At 45.0% G+C, this 14,736-nt stretch overlaps 1 protein-coding gene across 1 annotated transcript; it reads right to left on the bottom strand.

Annotated features, from left to right (window-relative positions):
- Positions 1-3,194: 3,194 nt before the first annotated feature.
- On the bottom strand, positions 3,195-13,817 carry LOC115156452 (NAD-dependent protein deacetylase sirtuin-6-like). The gene is given in 6 exon segments (XM_029703875.1): positions 3,195-3,655; positions 6,325-6,413; positions 6,585-6,849; positions 8,922-8,988; positions 13,395-13,572; positions 13,808-13,817. Coding segments are annotated over 6 exon segments (771 nt in total). The 3' UTR covers positions 3,195-3,493.
- Positions 13,818-14,736: the final 919 nt, after the last annotated feature.

The following is a 14,736-nucleotide window of genomic DNA, read 5'->3' as shown; positions in this document are numbered from 1 at the left end:
TTGAATAGTTCTCCAATCACAGCATCAGACTGAAGATGGATAAGTTGCAGGTCAGTGGGAACGTTATCCACATTGAAGGTGAACTCAGGTTGCAGGTCAGTGGGGGCGTTATCCACATTGAAGGTGAACTCAGGTTGCAGGTCAGTGGGAACGTTATCCACATTGAAGGTGAACTCAGGTTGCAGGTCAGTGGGAGCGTTATCCACATTGAAGGTGAACTCAGGTTGCAGGTCAGTGGGAACGTTATCCACATTGAAGGTGAACTCAGGTTGCAGGTCAGTGGGAGCGTTATCCACATTGAAGGTGAACTCAGGTTGCAGGTCAGTGGGGGCGTTATCCACATTGAAGGTGAACTCAGGTTGCAGGTCAGTGGGGGCGTTATCCACATTGAAGGTGAACTCAGGTTGCAGGTCAGTGGGGGCGTTATCCACATTGAAGGTGAACTCAGGTTGCAGGTCAGTGGGAGCGTTATCCACATTGAAGGTGAACTCAGGTTGCAGGTCAGTGGGGGCGTTATCCACATTGAAGGTGAACTCAGGTTGCAGGTCAGTGGGAGCGTGATCCACATTGAAGGTGAACTCAGGCTGCAGGTCAGTGGGAGCGTGATCCACATTGAAGGTGAACTCAGGTTGCAGGTCAGTGGGAGCGTTATCCACATTGAAGGTGAACTCAGGTTGCAGGTCAGTGGGAACGTTATCCACATTGAAGGTGAACTCAGGTTGCAGGTCAGTGGGAGCATTATCCACATTGAAGGTGAAAGGACAGGGAACGAACAGCATGTCATTTTCCAACACTTTGAAATCCTCAAAACGATGAGCTCTTATGAAGTTTATCACTTTAGTGACTGTATCCACAACATGGCTCATTTTCAGAACACATTTACAGAGCACCTCCTGATGAATAATGCAATGCAGGAAAATTATTTTCTGATCTGGGTTCAGCTCAGCTACTTGATCTTCTATCCTTTTCAAAAGGCAAAAGTTTTTTCCTGTCAAGTTTGGGCACCCATCAGTGGTCACACTGGATAACTTTTCAAAACTCAGCTTTGCCACACACTTATTAACCTCCTCCAATAAATATTTCCCCGTGGTTGTGTTGTTCATTGACTGCACTGAAGCTCCTCTGTAATTTCAAAGTCTGGGGTTCTGGGGCTCTGCCTCGTAAGAATATCAACAACTGCACCGTGTCACTGCTCTCATTCAGGGCCAAGGAGAAATAGGTGAAATACTTTACCTTGTCTTTCAACTGTTGTTCCATGTCCTCAACACGCCATGTCACTGTTCACCTTGACAGGGAAACATTTTCAAACAGCTCTTTCTTGTCGGGGCAAAGTATTGCTGCAGAGTCAATGAAACATTCCTCAATGAATTCGCCCTCAGCGAATGGCTTGCTATGTTGAGCAATTTTGTGGGACAGTACATAGCTAGCTCTCGCAATTCCGTTGTTTGCTGAATGCAGTTTTGTGAAAAGTCATTGCTGCTTTTGCAACGGAGAAAGGAACTCTTTTGATGCACCTGCCCTCTGCTCAGAAGACATATTCCTATATTTCTCTGCATGCTTCATCTGGAAGTGTCGGGACAAGTTGTAGTCTTTCAAGACAGCGATGCTCTCTTTGCACACTAAGCACACAGCTTTCCCTGATACCTCAATAAAGAAATATTTCTTGTCCACTCTTGATGCAACACCCTGCATTCATTGTCTACTTTCCTTTTTTTTGAAAACTTTGAAAAACAAATATTTGCGCATTTTCTAGCTACAATTTGTAACTGTGATTTATTTATACGTGCCTAAAAAATAAATGGCCCACAAGCGGTGGGAGTTAAATCATTAAACAAAGGCGAGTTTTCATTGGGCTTTTAATTTTACATTTTAGTCATTTAGCAGACGCTCTTATCCAGAGTGACTTACAGTAGTGAATACATTTCATACATTTTTTCCCCCGTACTGGTCCCCCATGGGAATCGAACCCACAACCCTGGCGTTGCAAACACCACGCTCTACCAACTGAGCCACACATGCCTTTAATATGAATAACAAATACCGGGCCATGTTGAATCAGGTCGGGCCGGCCTTTGCCCAGGCCTGTTCTAGACACTACCCCTAAATCTGGGGTGGCAGGTAGCCTAGTGGTTAAGAGCATTGGGCCAGTAACCGAAAGGTCGTTGGTTCAAATCCCCGAGATGATTAGGTGAAAAACCAGTCGATGTGCCCTTGAGCAAGGCACTTAACCCTAGTGGCTCTGGGTAAGAGTGTCTGCTAAATGACTAAAATGTAAATCTGAACATGCATTTACTACAAGGGTACTGGGCTTGCAGAACACTTGAACATAATGGACCAAGCATAGACACTACCACTTATGCCCCCAAAAAACTGGCAGAGATAAAGAAACTTGCAACAACCTGTTAGATTCAGTGTTGATTAAAAAAAATGTACAGGTTACAACAAACATCATTCCTAAAAAGAAATAACAAGTTCAAGAGAAAGTAAACTAGGACAGGGAGCAGAGAGTATGCAACGATGACAGTACATTTTGAGTTACTTACTGGCAAAGATAGGAGTTACACATTTGCGAGGGAAAGAAAAATTCTAGAATGGCTGCATTAGAAATCCCAGTGTTATGACCGTCACCCCAATGAAGTGTCATTACTCTGAATAATATTATATTTCTCATTTAGTGGACACCTTTGTCTATAGAGGCTTACAGTCATGCATGTAAACATTTTCAGTATTGTTGATGTGTGGTGTTGGGTGGCCTTGCTCTGGCTAGTGAACTTGTCTTTGTTGGGTGGCCTTGCTCTGGCTAGTGAACTTGTCTTTGTTGGGTGGCCTTGCTCTGGCTAGTGAACTTGTCTTTGTTGGGTGGCCTTGCTCTGGCTAGTGAACTTGTCTTTGTTGGGTGGCCTTGCTCTGGCTAGTGAACTTGTCTTTGTTGGGTGGCCTTGCTCTGGCTAGTGAACTTGTCTTTGTTGGGTGGCCTTGCTCTGGCTAGTGAACTTGTCTTTCATGGTCAGATTCCTATTAAATTCAAGGTGCTTCTTTCCCTTTCCTAGATCTGTATTTCTGAGAAATGTCCACTAGAGAGTCACGATCCTGCTGGTTCTAGTCTCTTACTGGTACTTAATCGTCCATCCCTACTGTATGTTCTGTTAGAGGTAAACATTCTCACCTAAACAGAGGTCTTTGCATTGGTCCCAGGCAGCCGGCTACAGCAACCACCGTTCTGGATCAGTATGTATATCAACTGAGGGGTTGGGGAACACTACTAAGACACTAATGGTTGTATCTTTGCTATGGGGGGCTGTCTGCACTGTTAGAGGTAGAGGGCTGGGTAGCTGGCCCTCTCATTCCAGTCTCCTCCCCCTCTGGGTGGATCCTGGTTCTGTGTTTGGACTGGACCAGGGCTTATTACAGGCCTGGAGGTCATTCTCATCCTCCTCCTTCTTTGCCAGTCTTTTCCTCCCCTCCCTTTTACCCTCTTTCTTCACCCCCTTCTTCACTTCCTTCTGTGCAGCGATGGCAGGAAGTGGTTTCTGGTCAGGGGTGAAGCTCTCGCAGAAGGTGAGATTCCTTTGGGAATGTCCATTCCCAGCAGCTCCATCAGCTGATTCATGACCTCGTCCACATAACCCTTAATACGCAGGTGTGCGTTCTTGTCCTGCCAGACAGAAACAAACATGAGAATGAGACCTCGAACAGAAACAACAAGCTAGTTCCTACCACTTCAGAGTTAGCAGAACTGAAAGAACAGGCTAGATGTGAACAAAATGGCTGAAGCCTCCCCAGATTGATTGGACTGGCATCACAAATTATAGAAAGGCCAGGAGTTTATACTTACCATGTAAACCCAGAAAAACTACTGGCTTTAAAATAAGATCATTCACCTGCGAAAATGTTACTTGTCCACCTTCAAAGGTGAAACCAGCCAGACATGGGCAGGATTAGACATCAAGACGATACTGCCTCTGCAGACGTTCAGTATGTAAACATTTTAAACAGTATTTAAACATTCTAAAGAGTATGTAAACATTCTAAAGAGTATGTAAACATTCTAAAGAGTATGTAAACATTCTAAACGTACTACTTACTTAGGCCTTTTTACTCCTTATGGATGAATCGCCTTCAAACTTTCTAAAGGTCCTGCCATGGGATTAGCTGTGAGAATGTGTAAAGTCATTAATCATGTGCAGGTCTATCTATCTCTCAGTGAGTCACTGACCACTGTGGCTGAATTATTCATGCAGCTGGTTTCTAATTCCTACAGCCCTTCTCTAGAACACCAGACCCTAGAATTACACAGTTCTATGTGACAATAGGAGAGTTCTGAAGATAATAGGATCTAAACTATCATGGTCCAAACTCACCAAGACAGTCTTGAAGAGGGCACAACAAAGCCTATTCCCCCTCAGGAGACTGAAAAGATTTGGCATGGGTCCTCAGATCCTCAAAAGGTTCTACAGCTGCACCATCGAGAGCATCCTGACCGGTTGCATCACTGCCTGGTATGGGAACTGCTCGGCCTCCGACCACAACGCAATACAGAGAGTAGTGGGTACGTCCCAGTACATCAGTGGGGTCAAGCTTCCTGCCATCCAGGACCTCTATACCAGGCGGTGTCAGAGGAAGGCCCTAAAAATTGTCAAAGACTCCTGCCACCCTAGTCATAGACTGTTCTCTCTGCTACCGCACGGCAAGTGGTACAGAGCGCCAAGTCTAGATCTAAAAGGCTTCTTAACAGCTTCTACCCCCAAGTCATAAGACTCCTGAACAGCTAATCAAAGGGCTACCCCCCACCCCCTCTTTTACGCTGCTGCTACTCTCTGGTTATTATCTATGGATAGTCACTTTAAATCTACCTACATGTACATATTACCTCAATTACCTCGACTAACCTGTGCCCCCGCACATTGACTCTGTACCGGTACCCCCTGTATATAGCCTCCACATCAACTCTGTACCGGTACCCCCTGTATATAGCCTCCACATTGACTCTGTACCGGTACCCCTGTATATAGCCTCCATATTGACTCCTTACCGGTACCCCCTGTATATGGCCCCCACATCAACTCTGTACCCGGTACCCCCTGTATATAGCCTCCACATTGACTCTGTACCGGTACCCCCTGTATATAGCCTCCACATTGACTCTGTCCCGGTACCCCTGTATATAGCCTCCACATTGACTCTGTACCGGTACCCCCTGTATATAGCCTCCACATTGACTCTGTCCCGGTACCCCCTGTATATAGCCTCCACATTGACTCTGTACCGGTACCCCCTGTATATAGCCTCCACATTGATCTGTACCGGTACCCCCTGTATATAGCCTCCACATTGACTCTGTACCGGTACCCCCTGTATATAGCCTCCACATTGACTCTGTACCGGTACCCCCTGTATATAGTCTCCACATTGACTCTGTACCGGTACCCCTGTATATAGCCTCCACATTGACTCTGTACCGGTACCCCCTGTATATAGCCTCCACATTGACTCTGTACCGGTACCCCCTGTATATAGCCTCCACATTGACTCTGTACCGGTACCCCCTGTATATAGTCTCCACATTGACTCTGTACCGGTACCACCTGTATATAGCCTCCACATTGACTCTGTACCGGTACCCCCTGTATATAGCCTCCACATTGACTCTGTACCGGTACCCCCCTGTATATAGCCTCCACATTGACTCTGTCCCGGTACCCCCTGTATATAGTCTCCACATTGACTCTGTACTGGTACCCCCTGTATATAGTCTCCACATTGACTCTGTACCGGTACCCCCTGTATATAGCCTCCACATTGACTCTGTACTGGTACCCCCTGTATATAGCCTCCACATTGACTCTGTACCGGTACCCCCTGTATATAGCCTCCACATTGACTCTGTACTGGTACCCCCTGTATATAGCCTCGCTTGTTATTATACTACTGCTGTTTAATTATTTGGTACTTTTATTTTCTATTTTTTACTTAACTTCTTAAAGCATTGTTGGTTAGGGGCTTGTAAGTAAGCGTTTCACTGTGAGGTCTACACCGGTTGTATTCGGCTCATGTGACAAATCAAATTTGATTTGATTTGAAACACCCGGGGGTTAATTGGGTCGAACTGTGGAAACAATTTACATCTCATTCTCTTTCAACATCATTTGCGGAAATTGGAAGCTATTGTGTTCATGTTTACAGCTCATGTTTTGTGTGTTTGTGTTAATCACGTATGATTAAGTATTCAGTATATGAGTGTGTGACTCGTGTTTTGTAAGTTGGAGGTTTTGTGAATGAGTGTGTGTGTGTGTGTGTGAGCAAGCGCATGTGTCTGTGACTCACTTGTTTGGTGGGCTGCAGGTTGAGGATGACCATCTTGTCCCCCTTGCGTTTGGTGAGGCGGGGTAGGTCTCCTCTGGGCTTGATCTGTATCACAACCGGCCGTGATTGGGAGTACCATAGGGCGGCACACAATAGGCCCAGTATTTCCCGGGTTGGGGTTTGGCCAGGGTAGGCCATCATTGTAAATAAGAATTTGTTCTTAACTGACTTGCCTGGTTAAATAAAGGTTCAATTGAAAAAAAAATATATAATAATCTGCAGAGAGGTAGACAGAGACAGCGCCAGGTCGGCCCGCCTTCACAGACAGAGAAACACAAAACGCTATTACCCATAATCATTACCTGCAACCAACCAGCCCATATGCATGATAGTATTTCTGTCTGTGTGTGTGTGTGTGTGTGTGTGTGTGTGTGTGTGTGTGTGGTACCTGCAGGTCCTGAGTCCTCTTGAGCAGACCTCCTCACAGTATTTTACAGTTGGTTTCAGCCCCATCAAACCAATCACTTTTTTCCCCGCAGATACGGCCTGAACCCATCAGAACCTGTGATGCTTTTCACCTCGAGTTACTGATCAAGGACATTCAGTGAGGCAGTGCCACAGAATTCAATATTAGAACTCTGATGGGTAGAGCCACCTAACAGGTGACTTATCAAAGCAGATCTCTGAACAAACATTTCAGAGAGTTTAAAGAGCGTGTGAGATGGTTGCCGTAAATGTTTGATGGTGCTCCGCTGATGTTGTTATGCCCGCTAGATAAGTCATCCCTATTAACAGATGGTTTCTGAAGGCTAGATAAGTCATCCTTATTAACAGATGGTTTCTGAAGGCTAGATAAGTCATCCCTATTAACAGATGGTTTCTGAAGGTTAGATAAGTCATCCCTATTAACAGATGGTTTCTGAAGGTTAGATAAGTCATCCCTATTAACAGATGGTTTCTGAAGGTTAGATAAGTCATCCCTATTAACAGATGGTTTCTGAAGGCTAGATAAGTCATCCCTATTAACAGATGGTTTCTGAAGGCTAGATAAGTCATCCCTATTAACAGATGGTTTCTGAAGGCTAGATAAGTCATCCCTATTAACAGATGGTTTCTGAAGGCTAGATAAGTCATCCCTATTAACAGATGGTTTCTGAAGGTTAGATAAGTCATCCCTATTAACAGATGGTTTCTGAAGGCTAGATAAGTCATCCCTATTAACAGATGGTTTCTGAAGGCTAGATAAGTCATCCCTATTAACAGATGGTTTCTGAAGGTTAGATAAGTCATCCCTATTAACAGATGGTTTCTGAAGGTTAGATAAGTCATCCCTATTAACAGATGGTTTCTGAAGGTTAGATAAGTCATCCCTATTAACAGATGGTTTCTGAAGGTTAGATAAGTCATCCCTATTAACAGATGGTTTCTGAAGGTTAGATAAGTCATCCCTATTAACAGATGGTTTCTGAAGGTTAGATAAGTCATCCCTATTAACAGATGGTTTCTGAAGGCTAGATAAGTCATCCCTATTAACAGATGGTTTCTGAAGGTTAGATAAGTCATCCCTATTAACAGATGGTTTCTGAAGGCTAGATAAGTCATCCCTATTAACAGATGGTTTCTGAAGGCTAGATAAGTCATCCCTATTAACAGATGGTTTCTGAAGGTTAGATAAGTCATCCCTATTAACAGATGGTTTCTGAAGGCTAGATAAGTCATCCCTATTAACAGATGGTTTCTGAAGGTTAGATAAGTCATCCCTATTAACAGATGGTTTCTGAAGGTTAGATAAGTCATCCCTATTAACAGATGGTTTCTGAAGGCTAGATAAGTCATCCCTATTAACAGATGGTTTCTGAAGGTTAGATAAGTCATCCCTATTAACAGATGGTTTCTGAAGGCTAGATAAGTCATCCCTATTAACAGATGGTTTCTGAAGGCTAGATAAGTCATCCCTATTAACAGATGGTTTCTGAAGGTTAGATAAGTCATCCCTACTACTTTATTAGTATGCTGCTGAAATGGCGGCCCCACTTTCAAGTCAGCCGTCCTTGCCCGAGTTGCCTTCTGGTTGTTAACATATGGACAGACAGAAGTTCTTCTTTCTTTTTGTGTGATTGACAGATGAATTAGGCAAACCGTGTTGGCAGATTTAAGGTAGAATTAGCATAAATGTAAAGTACAGGGTTAATCAATCTGGCTTTTATATGACATGAGTGTGTGTGTGTGTGACAAAGACAGAGGGTTATGAATGAATTTACCATTTGAGAGCACACAAAATATTCATTTTTGTTCAAGAAACTGTGGACATATTTAAAAGAGCTCTTAAAAACACACCTTTTTAGCTTTGCTTTTCTTTCGGGTACTTTGTTTTTATCCTCTTATGTTGTGTAGCAAATATTTGCATCTTTTATTTTCATTGTTATTATTTGTTTTTTTTCCCCTGTGAAGCACATTGTGTTGCATTCCATGTCTGAAATGTGCTGTTTAAATAAAACTTGTTTTGATTTGATGAAGATAGGCTGAAGTGTGTTTCGGTACACTTTCATTCACATTTCTGTGCTTTTGGTTGAGTGCTTCATGTGTGATATCATTCACACAAAGTGGTTTGAACTGACGTACCTGTCACACTTCCCACACTCCTCCACAAACATGTTCCCATGCGACTCAGACAGCAGATCCCTGAGAGAGAGAGAGATTATTTCATGAGTATGTTACTGAAAGACAATTCATATGAATGTAAATGAGGCTGTAGAAGGAGCGGAGTACTTTAGTTTAGCATTTTCTTCTCAACTCATTACCATATGGATTGGAATAATGATATTGTTCTGCTCATGTATTGAATGGTTTCCACTGCTCAGTAACATCTCCAGGAATAAAATAGATTATTCATACAATAGATCATTAATGTTCCAATTTGGAACATTCCGAACGGATCCATACAACGTGGGAATTAATATGTTTTCTCTCTAGCTGTAGCTGTTCCAATTCCATGAATTCTACACTGAACAAAAATATCAACGCAACATGTAAAGTGTTGATCCCGTTTCATGAGCTGAAATAAAAGATCCCAGAAATGTTCCATACGCACGGAAAGCTTATTTGTCCCAAATTGTGCACAAATGTGTTTACTTCCCTGTTAGCGAGCATTCCTCCTTTGCCAAGATAATCCATCCACCTGACAGGTGTGACATATCAAGGAGCTGATTAAACAGCATGCTCATTACACAGGTGCAGCTTGTGCTGGGGACAATAAAAGGCCACTCTAAAATGTGCAATTTTGTCACAACACAATGCCACAGATGTCTCAAGTTTTGAGGGACCGTGCAATCGGCATGCTGACTGCAGGAATGTCCACCAGTGCTGTTGCCAGGGAATTGAATGTTAATTTCTCTACTGACGTTGGAGGCCAACGTTGTTTTAGAGAATTTGGTAGTAATTTCAAATCGGCCTAACAACCACAGACCACGTGTAACCATGCCAACCCAGGACCTCCACATCTGGCTTCTTCACCTGCGGGATCTTCCGAGACCAGCCACCCAGACAGCCACCCACACAACCGAAGAATTTTGGCACAAACTGTCAGAAACTGTCTCAGGGAAGCTCATCTGCATTCTCGTTGTCTTCACCAGGGTATTGACCTGACTGCAGTTCGGCATCTTAACAGACTTCAGGAGGCAAATGCTCACCTTCAATGGCCACTGGAGAAGTGTGCTCTTCACAGATTAATCTTGGTTTCAACAGTACCGGGCAAATGGCAGACAGCGTGTATGGCGTCGTGTGGGCCAGCGGTTTGCTGATGTCAACATTTTGACCAGAGTACCCCATGGTGGCGATGGGATTATGGCATGGGCAGGTATAAGCTACGGACAACGAATACAATTGCATTTTATCAATGGCAATTTGAATGCACAGAGATGCCGTGATGAGATCCTGAGGCCTATGGTGTTTAGCGATGCTTAACTATTTAATAGTTGCTTATAGGTCCTTTCCTACATTTTGTAACTGTATTGTAGTACTACTGTTATCCTGCATCTTATTCCTTTGTATATTTTGGAAGGTCTACTGCTGGTCCATATTGTGTATATCATTATTGTGTGATTATTTCTGCTGTTAGTTTAGAAATGGCTAATGTATATCCTGTAATGTATCCAAGTCAACATTCTCAGTTGGCGCTAGTGCTATGTATGCCATGGCAAGATTCTAGAATCTGATAGTAGTTTCAGAGACGGTCCTGAAGCTCAAGCAAGTCTGATTTACAACTCTTTGTCACCAGAGACAGATCAGATAAATGTACAATAGGCTGGAGAGAGAGGGCTATTAATCTTGCCTGTCCAAGTAATTAGTTCTCCCTCTCTCTCTATGGTGAGATGTGTGTATGCATTGTCATTCCACTAGGCTATGTACAGATCCTGTTGTATACATATTAACTGTAGTAAAGCAGCAATACATGTCTCCCCTATAGAACCACAAGTCCATTCTGTGTAAACTGAAGATTTCTGTGTTTGTGTGTGAATACCATAGTGTGTGGTGGTGATGAAGATAAAAGTCATGGATTGAGAAGCATCCGTACTGTTGTAGCCGGAGAGCCTGTAGCGAATCAGAACCAAGTATATCAGCAGTCGGTCAGGGGGTGAGGGCTCAGAAGCCAACCGCTCCAGCTACCTGTTTGTTTCATGGTCCTTCGAGCCGGATTCAAACCTACCTCCAGTGATGGTGTTCCAGTATCAACAAGAGGAGGTGCTTCTGCACCCCAGGATGCAGACTAGTTATCATGCATTTTTTGGCAATTTTTTTTCTTCCTTTAGACAACCAGGAAAAGCCTAGAGACGCGCCACACACTCATTCTCAGAGGGCAATCTCGAGTCCGTTCTAATGAGGACGAGAGTGTGGAGAACGCATAAAACATTACATTTGAGAAGCACTCACACTCCCCCTACTGTATTACCTCCCACTCCCCCCACTGTATTACCTCCCACTCCCCCCACTGTATTACCTCCCACTCCCCCCACTGTATTACCTCTCACTCCCCCCACTGTATTACCTCCCACTCCCACCACTGTATTACCTCACACTCCCCCCACTGTATTACCTCACACTCCCCCTACTGTATTACCTCCCACTCCCCCCACTGTATTACCTCCCCCTACTGTATTACCTCCCCCCACTGTATTACCTCCCCCTACTGTATTACCTCCCACTCCCCCTACTGTTATTACCTCCCACTCCCACCACTGTATTACCTCTCTCTCCCCCCACTGTATTACCTCCCTCTCCCCCCACTGTATTACCTCCCCCTACTGTATTACCTCCCCCCACTGTATTACCTCCCCCCACTGTATTACCTCCCCCCACTGTATTACCTCCCACTCCCCCCACTGTATTACCTCCCACTCCCCCTACTGTATTACCTCCCCCCACTGTATTACCTCCCACTCCCCCCACTGTATTACCTCCCACTCTCCCCACTGTATTACCTCCCACTCCCCCTACTGTATTACCTCCCACTCCCCCCACTGTATTACCTCCCACTACCCCTACTGTATTACCTCCCACTCCCCCCACTGTATTACCTCCCACTCCCCCTACTGTATTACCTCCCACTCCCCCTACTGTATTACCTCCCACTCCCCCTACTGTATTACCTCCCACTCCCCCCACTGTATTATCTACCACTCCCCCTACTGTATTACCTCCCACTCCCCCTACTGTATTACCTCCCACTCCCCCCACTGTATTACCTCCCACTCCCACCACTGTATTACCTCCCTCTCCCCCCACTGTATTAACTCCCACTCCCCCCACTGTTATTACCTCCCCCTCCCCCCACTGTATTACCTCCCACTCCCCCCACTGTATTACCTCCCACTCCCCCTACTGTATTACCTCGCACTCCCCCCACTGTATTACCTCCCACTCCCCCCACTGTATTACCTCCCACTCCCCCTACTGTATTACCTCCCACTCCCCCTACTGTATTACCTCCCACTCCCCCTACTGTATTACCTCCCACTCTCCCCACTGTATTACCTCCCACTCCCCCTACTGTATTACCTCCCACTCCCCCTACTGTATTACCTCCCCCCACTGTATTACCTCCCACTCCCCCTACTGTATTACCTCCCCCCACTGTATTACCTCCCCCTACTGTATTACCTCCCCCTACTGTATTACCTCCCACTCCCCCTACTGTATTACCTCCCACTCCCCCTACTGTATTACCTCACACTCCCCCCACTGTATTACCTCCCACTCCCCCTACTGTATTACCTCCCACTCCCCCCACTGTATTACCTCCCACACCCACTACTGTATTACCTCCCACTCCCCCCACTGTATTACCTCCCACTCCCCCTACTGTATTACCTCCCACTCCCCCTACTGTATTACCTCCCCCCACTGTATTTGCTCCCACTCCCCCTACTCTATTACCTTTCGCTGCATCTCCCCATTCACTGAACCTTCTTCCAGCCAGGACAATGACAATAGAGACGAAACAAGATAGTTATGAAGTAAAACGTTTGCTTGGTGCCTATCAGTGAATCGTAATGATCTTGCTACCACACTATTTAACAGGCAAAAATGACCTAAAACTAATGTTGTGCAAGGTAGATGTCAATTCTTCGTGGCTAGCTAGCTAACAGTTGTAGTTAGCCAGTTCGCCCTATTGACTTACTATGCACATTACATTGGGTATTGTAGGCAGGTAAACATGCCAAAATGAACACGGAACGTATTCATTAACGCTGTCAGTCAGACAACATATGAGTTGTGAACGGGCAACATTTCATTCCGATGTCAGAGTTTAAATTCTCTCACTTCAGCTCAAATAATGGCTGCCACTGATTTCATTAAATGTTGCATCATTTCGTATGTGGTTGCGTCATATTTCTGTCCATACTTTTGGTTGAAGCTTGCATCGACGAATGCTTCTAAATGTGTACAGGCGGAGTACGCATCCGAGAAGTGCTGTCTGTGCTCAATTTCGCATACTTTGATTTGGACTCACGCTCCGAACCCTCCCGTGCTCGAAGCAAAGTAGTATGCATATTGAGAAACACCCAGTCTCTTTTGCAAGGGAGTGTTAGCTGGGGAGGCCTGAGTGGGCGGGGAGATGGTCCTTATTCTGGCTGATGAGGTATTTGATGTAGTTGGCTCTCTGCAGCCCCAGCAGGGCCATGTGAGTGAGGCTGGGCCAGGATTCCTCGAACGTGGTGTCAAAGTGGGGAGACTCGCCCCTCTCCTCCATGGTCCACACTCTTTTGGGACCTCAGAGAGGTGTACACACACAGACACACTCAGTCCAAGGTTATAGAAGGACAACACACAAGACAGACTGTCAAGCCATCTCGACATCTCCGTAGTTAGGAGCGGCATCTGGGCTTCAAAAGGAAGAGACTCATTTCTATGCAAAAGGCTGAGCGAGAATTACTAAGAATACTGAAGTAAGTCCGAGCATTCTCCTCTCCCATTCTCTCTTAACTCACACAGCCCCGTTTCTCACAGTGACTCATCCTCTGCTCACCCAAGACCAAATCAAAGCTAATCAGCCGTTTGGTGAGACAGGCACTAGGGCAGAGGAGTACGTCAGCCATGTATTACACACTTATCTTTTGGAGAAAAGGGCTGTGGGACATGAAAAGCAATGGAAGTCTGCAAATTGGCTTTAGTGGGGGAACGTGTCCCTTTTTTCACCTAGCTTTTTCAGTAATGGACAATGAATTAAATTCCAGGCCACATCTCCCAGACAGACATGCAAACCAGTATGACAGAGGCAGGCAAGCAGATTGTTGAAATATGAATGTGACATCCTCTAGAGTTGAGGAGAGCTGCAGCTGAGACTCATCTTGTCCCTCATCTTGAGCGTGGGAAATGTGCTCTACAAATGAAATATTATGGTTTACAACACACATTCCTCACACGAGACTGGGAAAATGAGTGAAGCAGACTAGGAGCGCATAAGAATGAGAGTAATGAATTGTAATATGAAAGAAAACGTTGGACCATTAGTGTGGAAGTCAACGTCACAGAGCTCCAGCCTACAGTAGTCAGTGCTCTGGTAACACAGCTATACTGCCCTCTGCTGAAACAGCGGTACTGCAGTCGAATAACAGGGTGTTGACACATTTATTTCCTTACTTGAATCGTTTGAAAATGCATCCTTCCATCTTCCATTTCAAAAACATTAAATAAAAATCACTGATCCAATTCCAAGGAGGATATTTGAACAGACCGGGGCCCTTTACTGGTATAATAATATACTTGTAAAGGCAATCCAAGGATAGGAGGGGTGTTCTTTAGCCTGTTGAGGTGCACTCAGTGGTTGAGCGGTACAGGGTCATGATCTTACTAACCAACTAAACTCACTAGTGTGGGTGGACTGGAGCTCCGATGTCACATAAAATTGTTTTTTATCAAAAACGACAGATTTCA

The sequence above is a fragment of the Salmo trutta genome, chromosome 21 (assembly GCF_901001165.1).
Source record: "Salmo trutta chromosome 21, fSalTru1.1, whole genome shotgun sequence".
In the NCBI taxonomy this organism is placed as follows: domain Eukaryota; kingdom Metazoa; phylum Chordata; class Actinopteri; order Salmoniformes; family Salmonidae; genus Salmo; species Salmo trutta.
The sequence above is the reverse complement of the archived record's forward strand: the minus strand, read 5'-3'. Positions and strand labels throughout refer to the sequence as shown.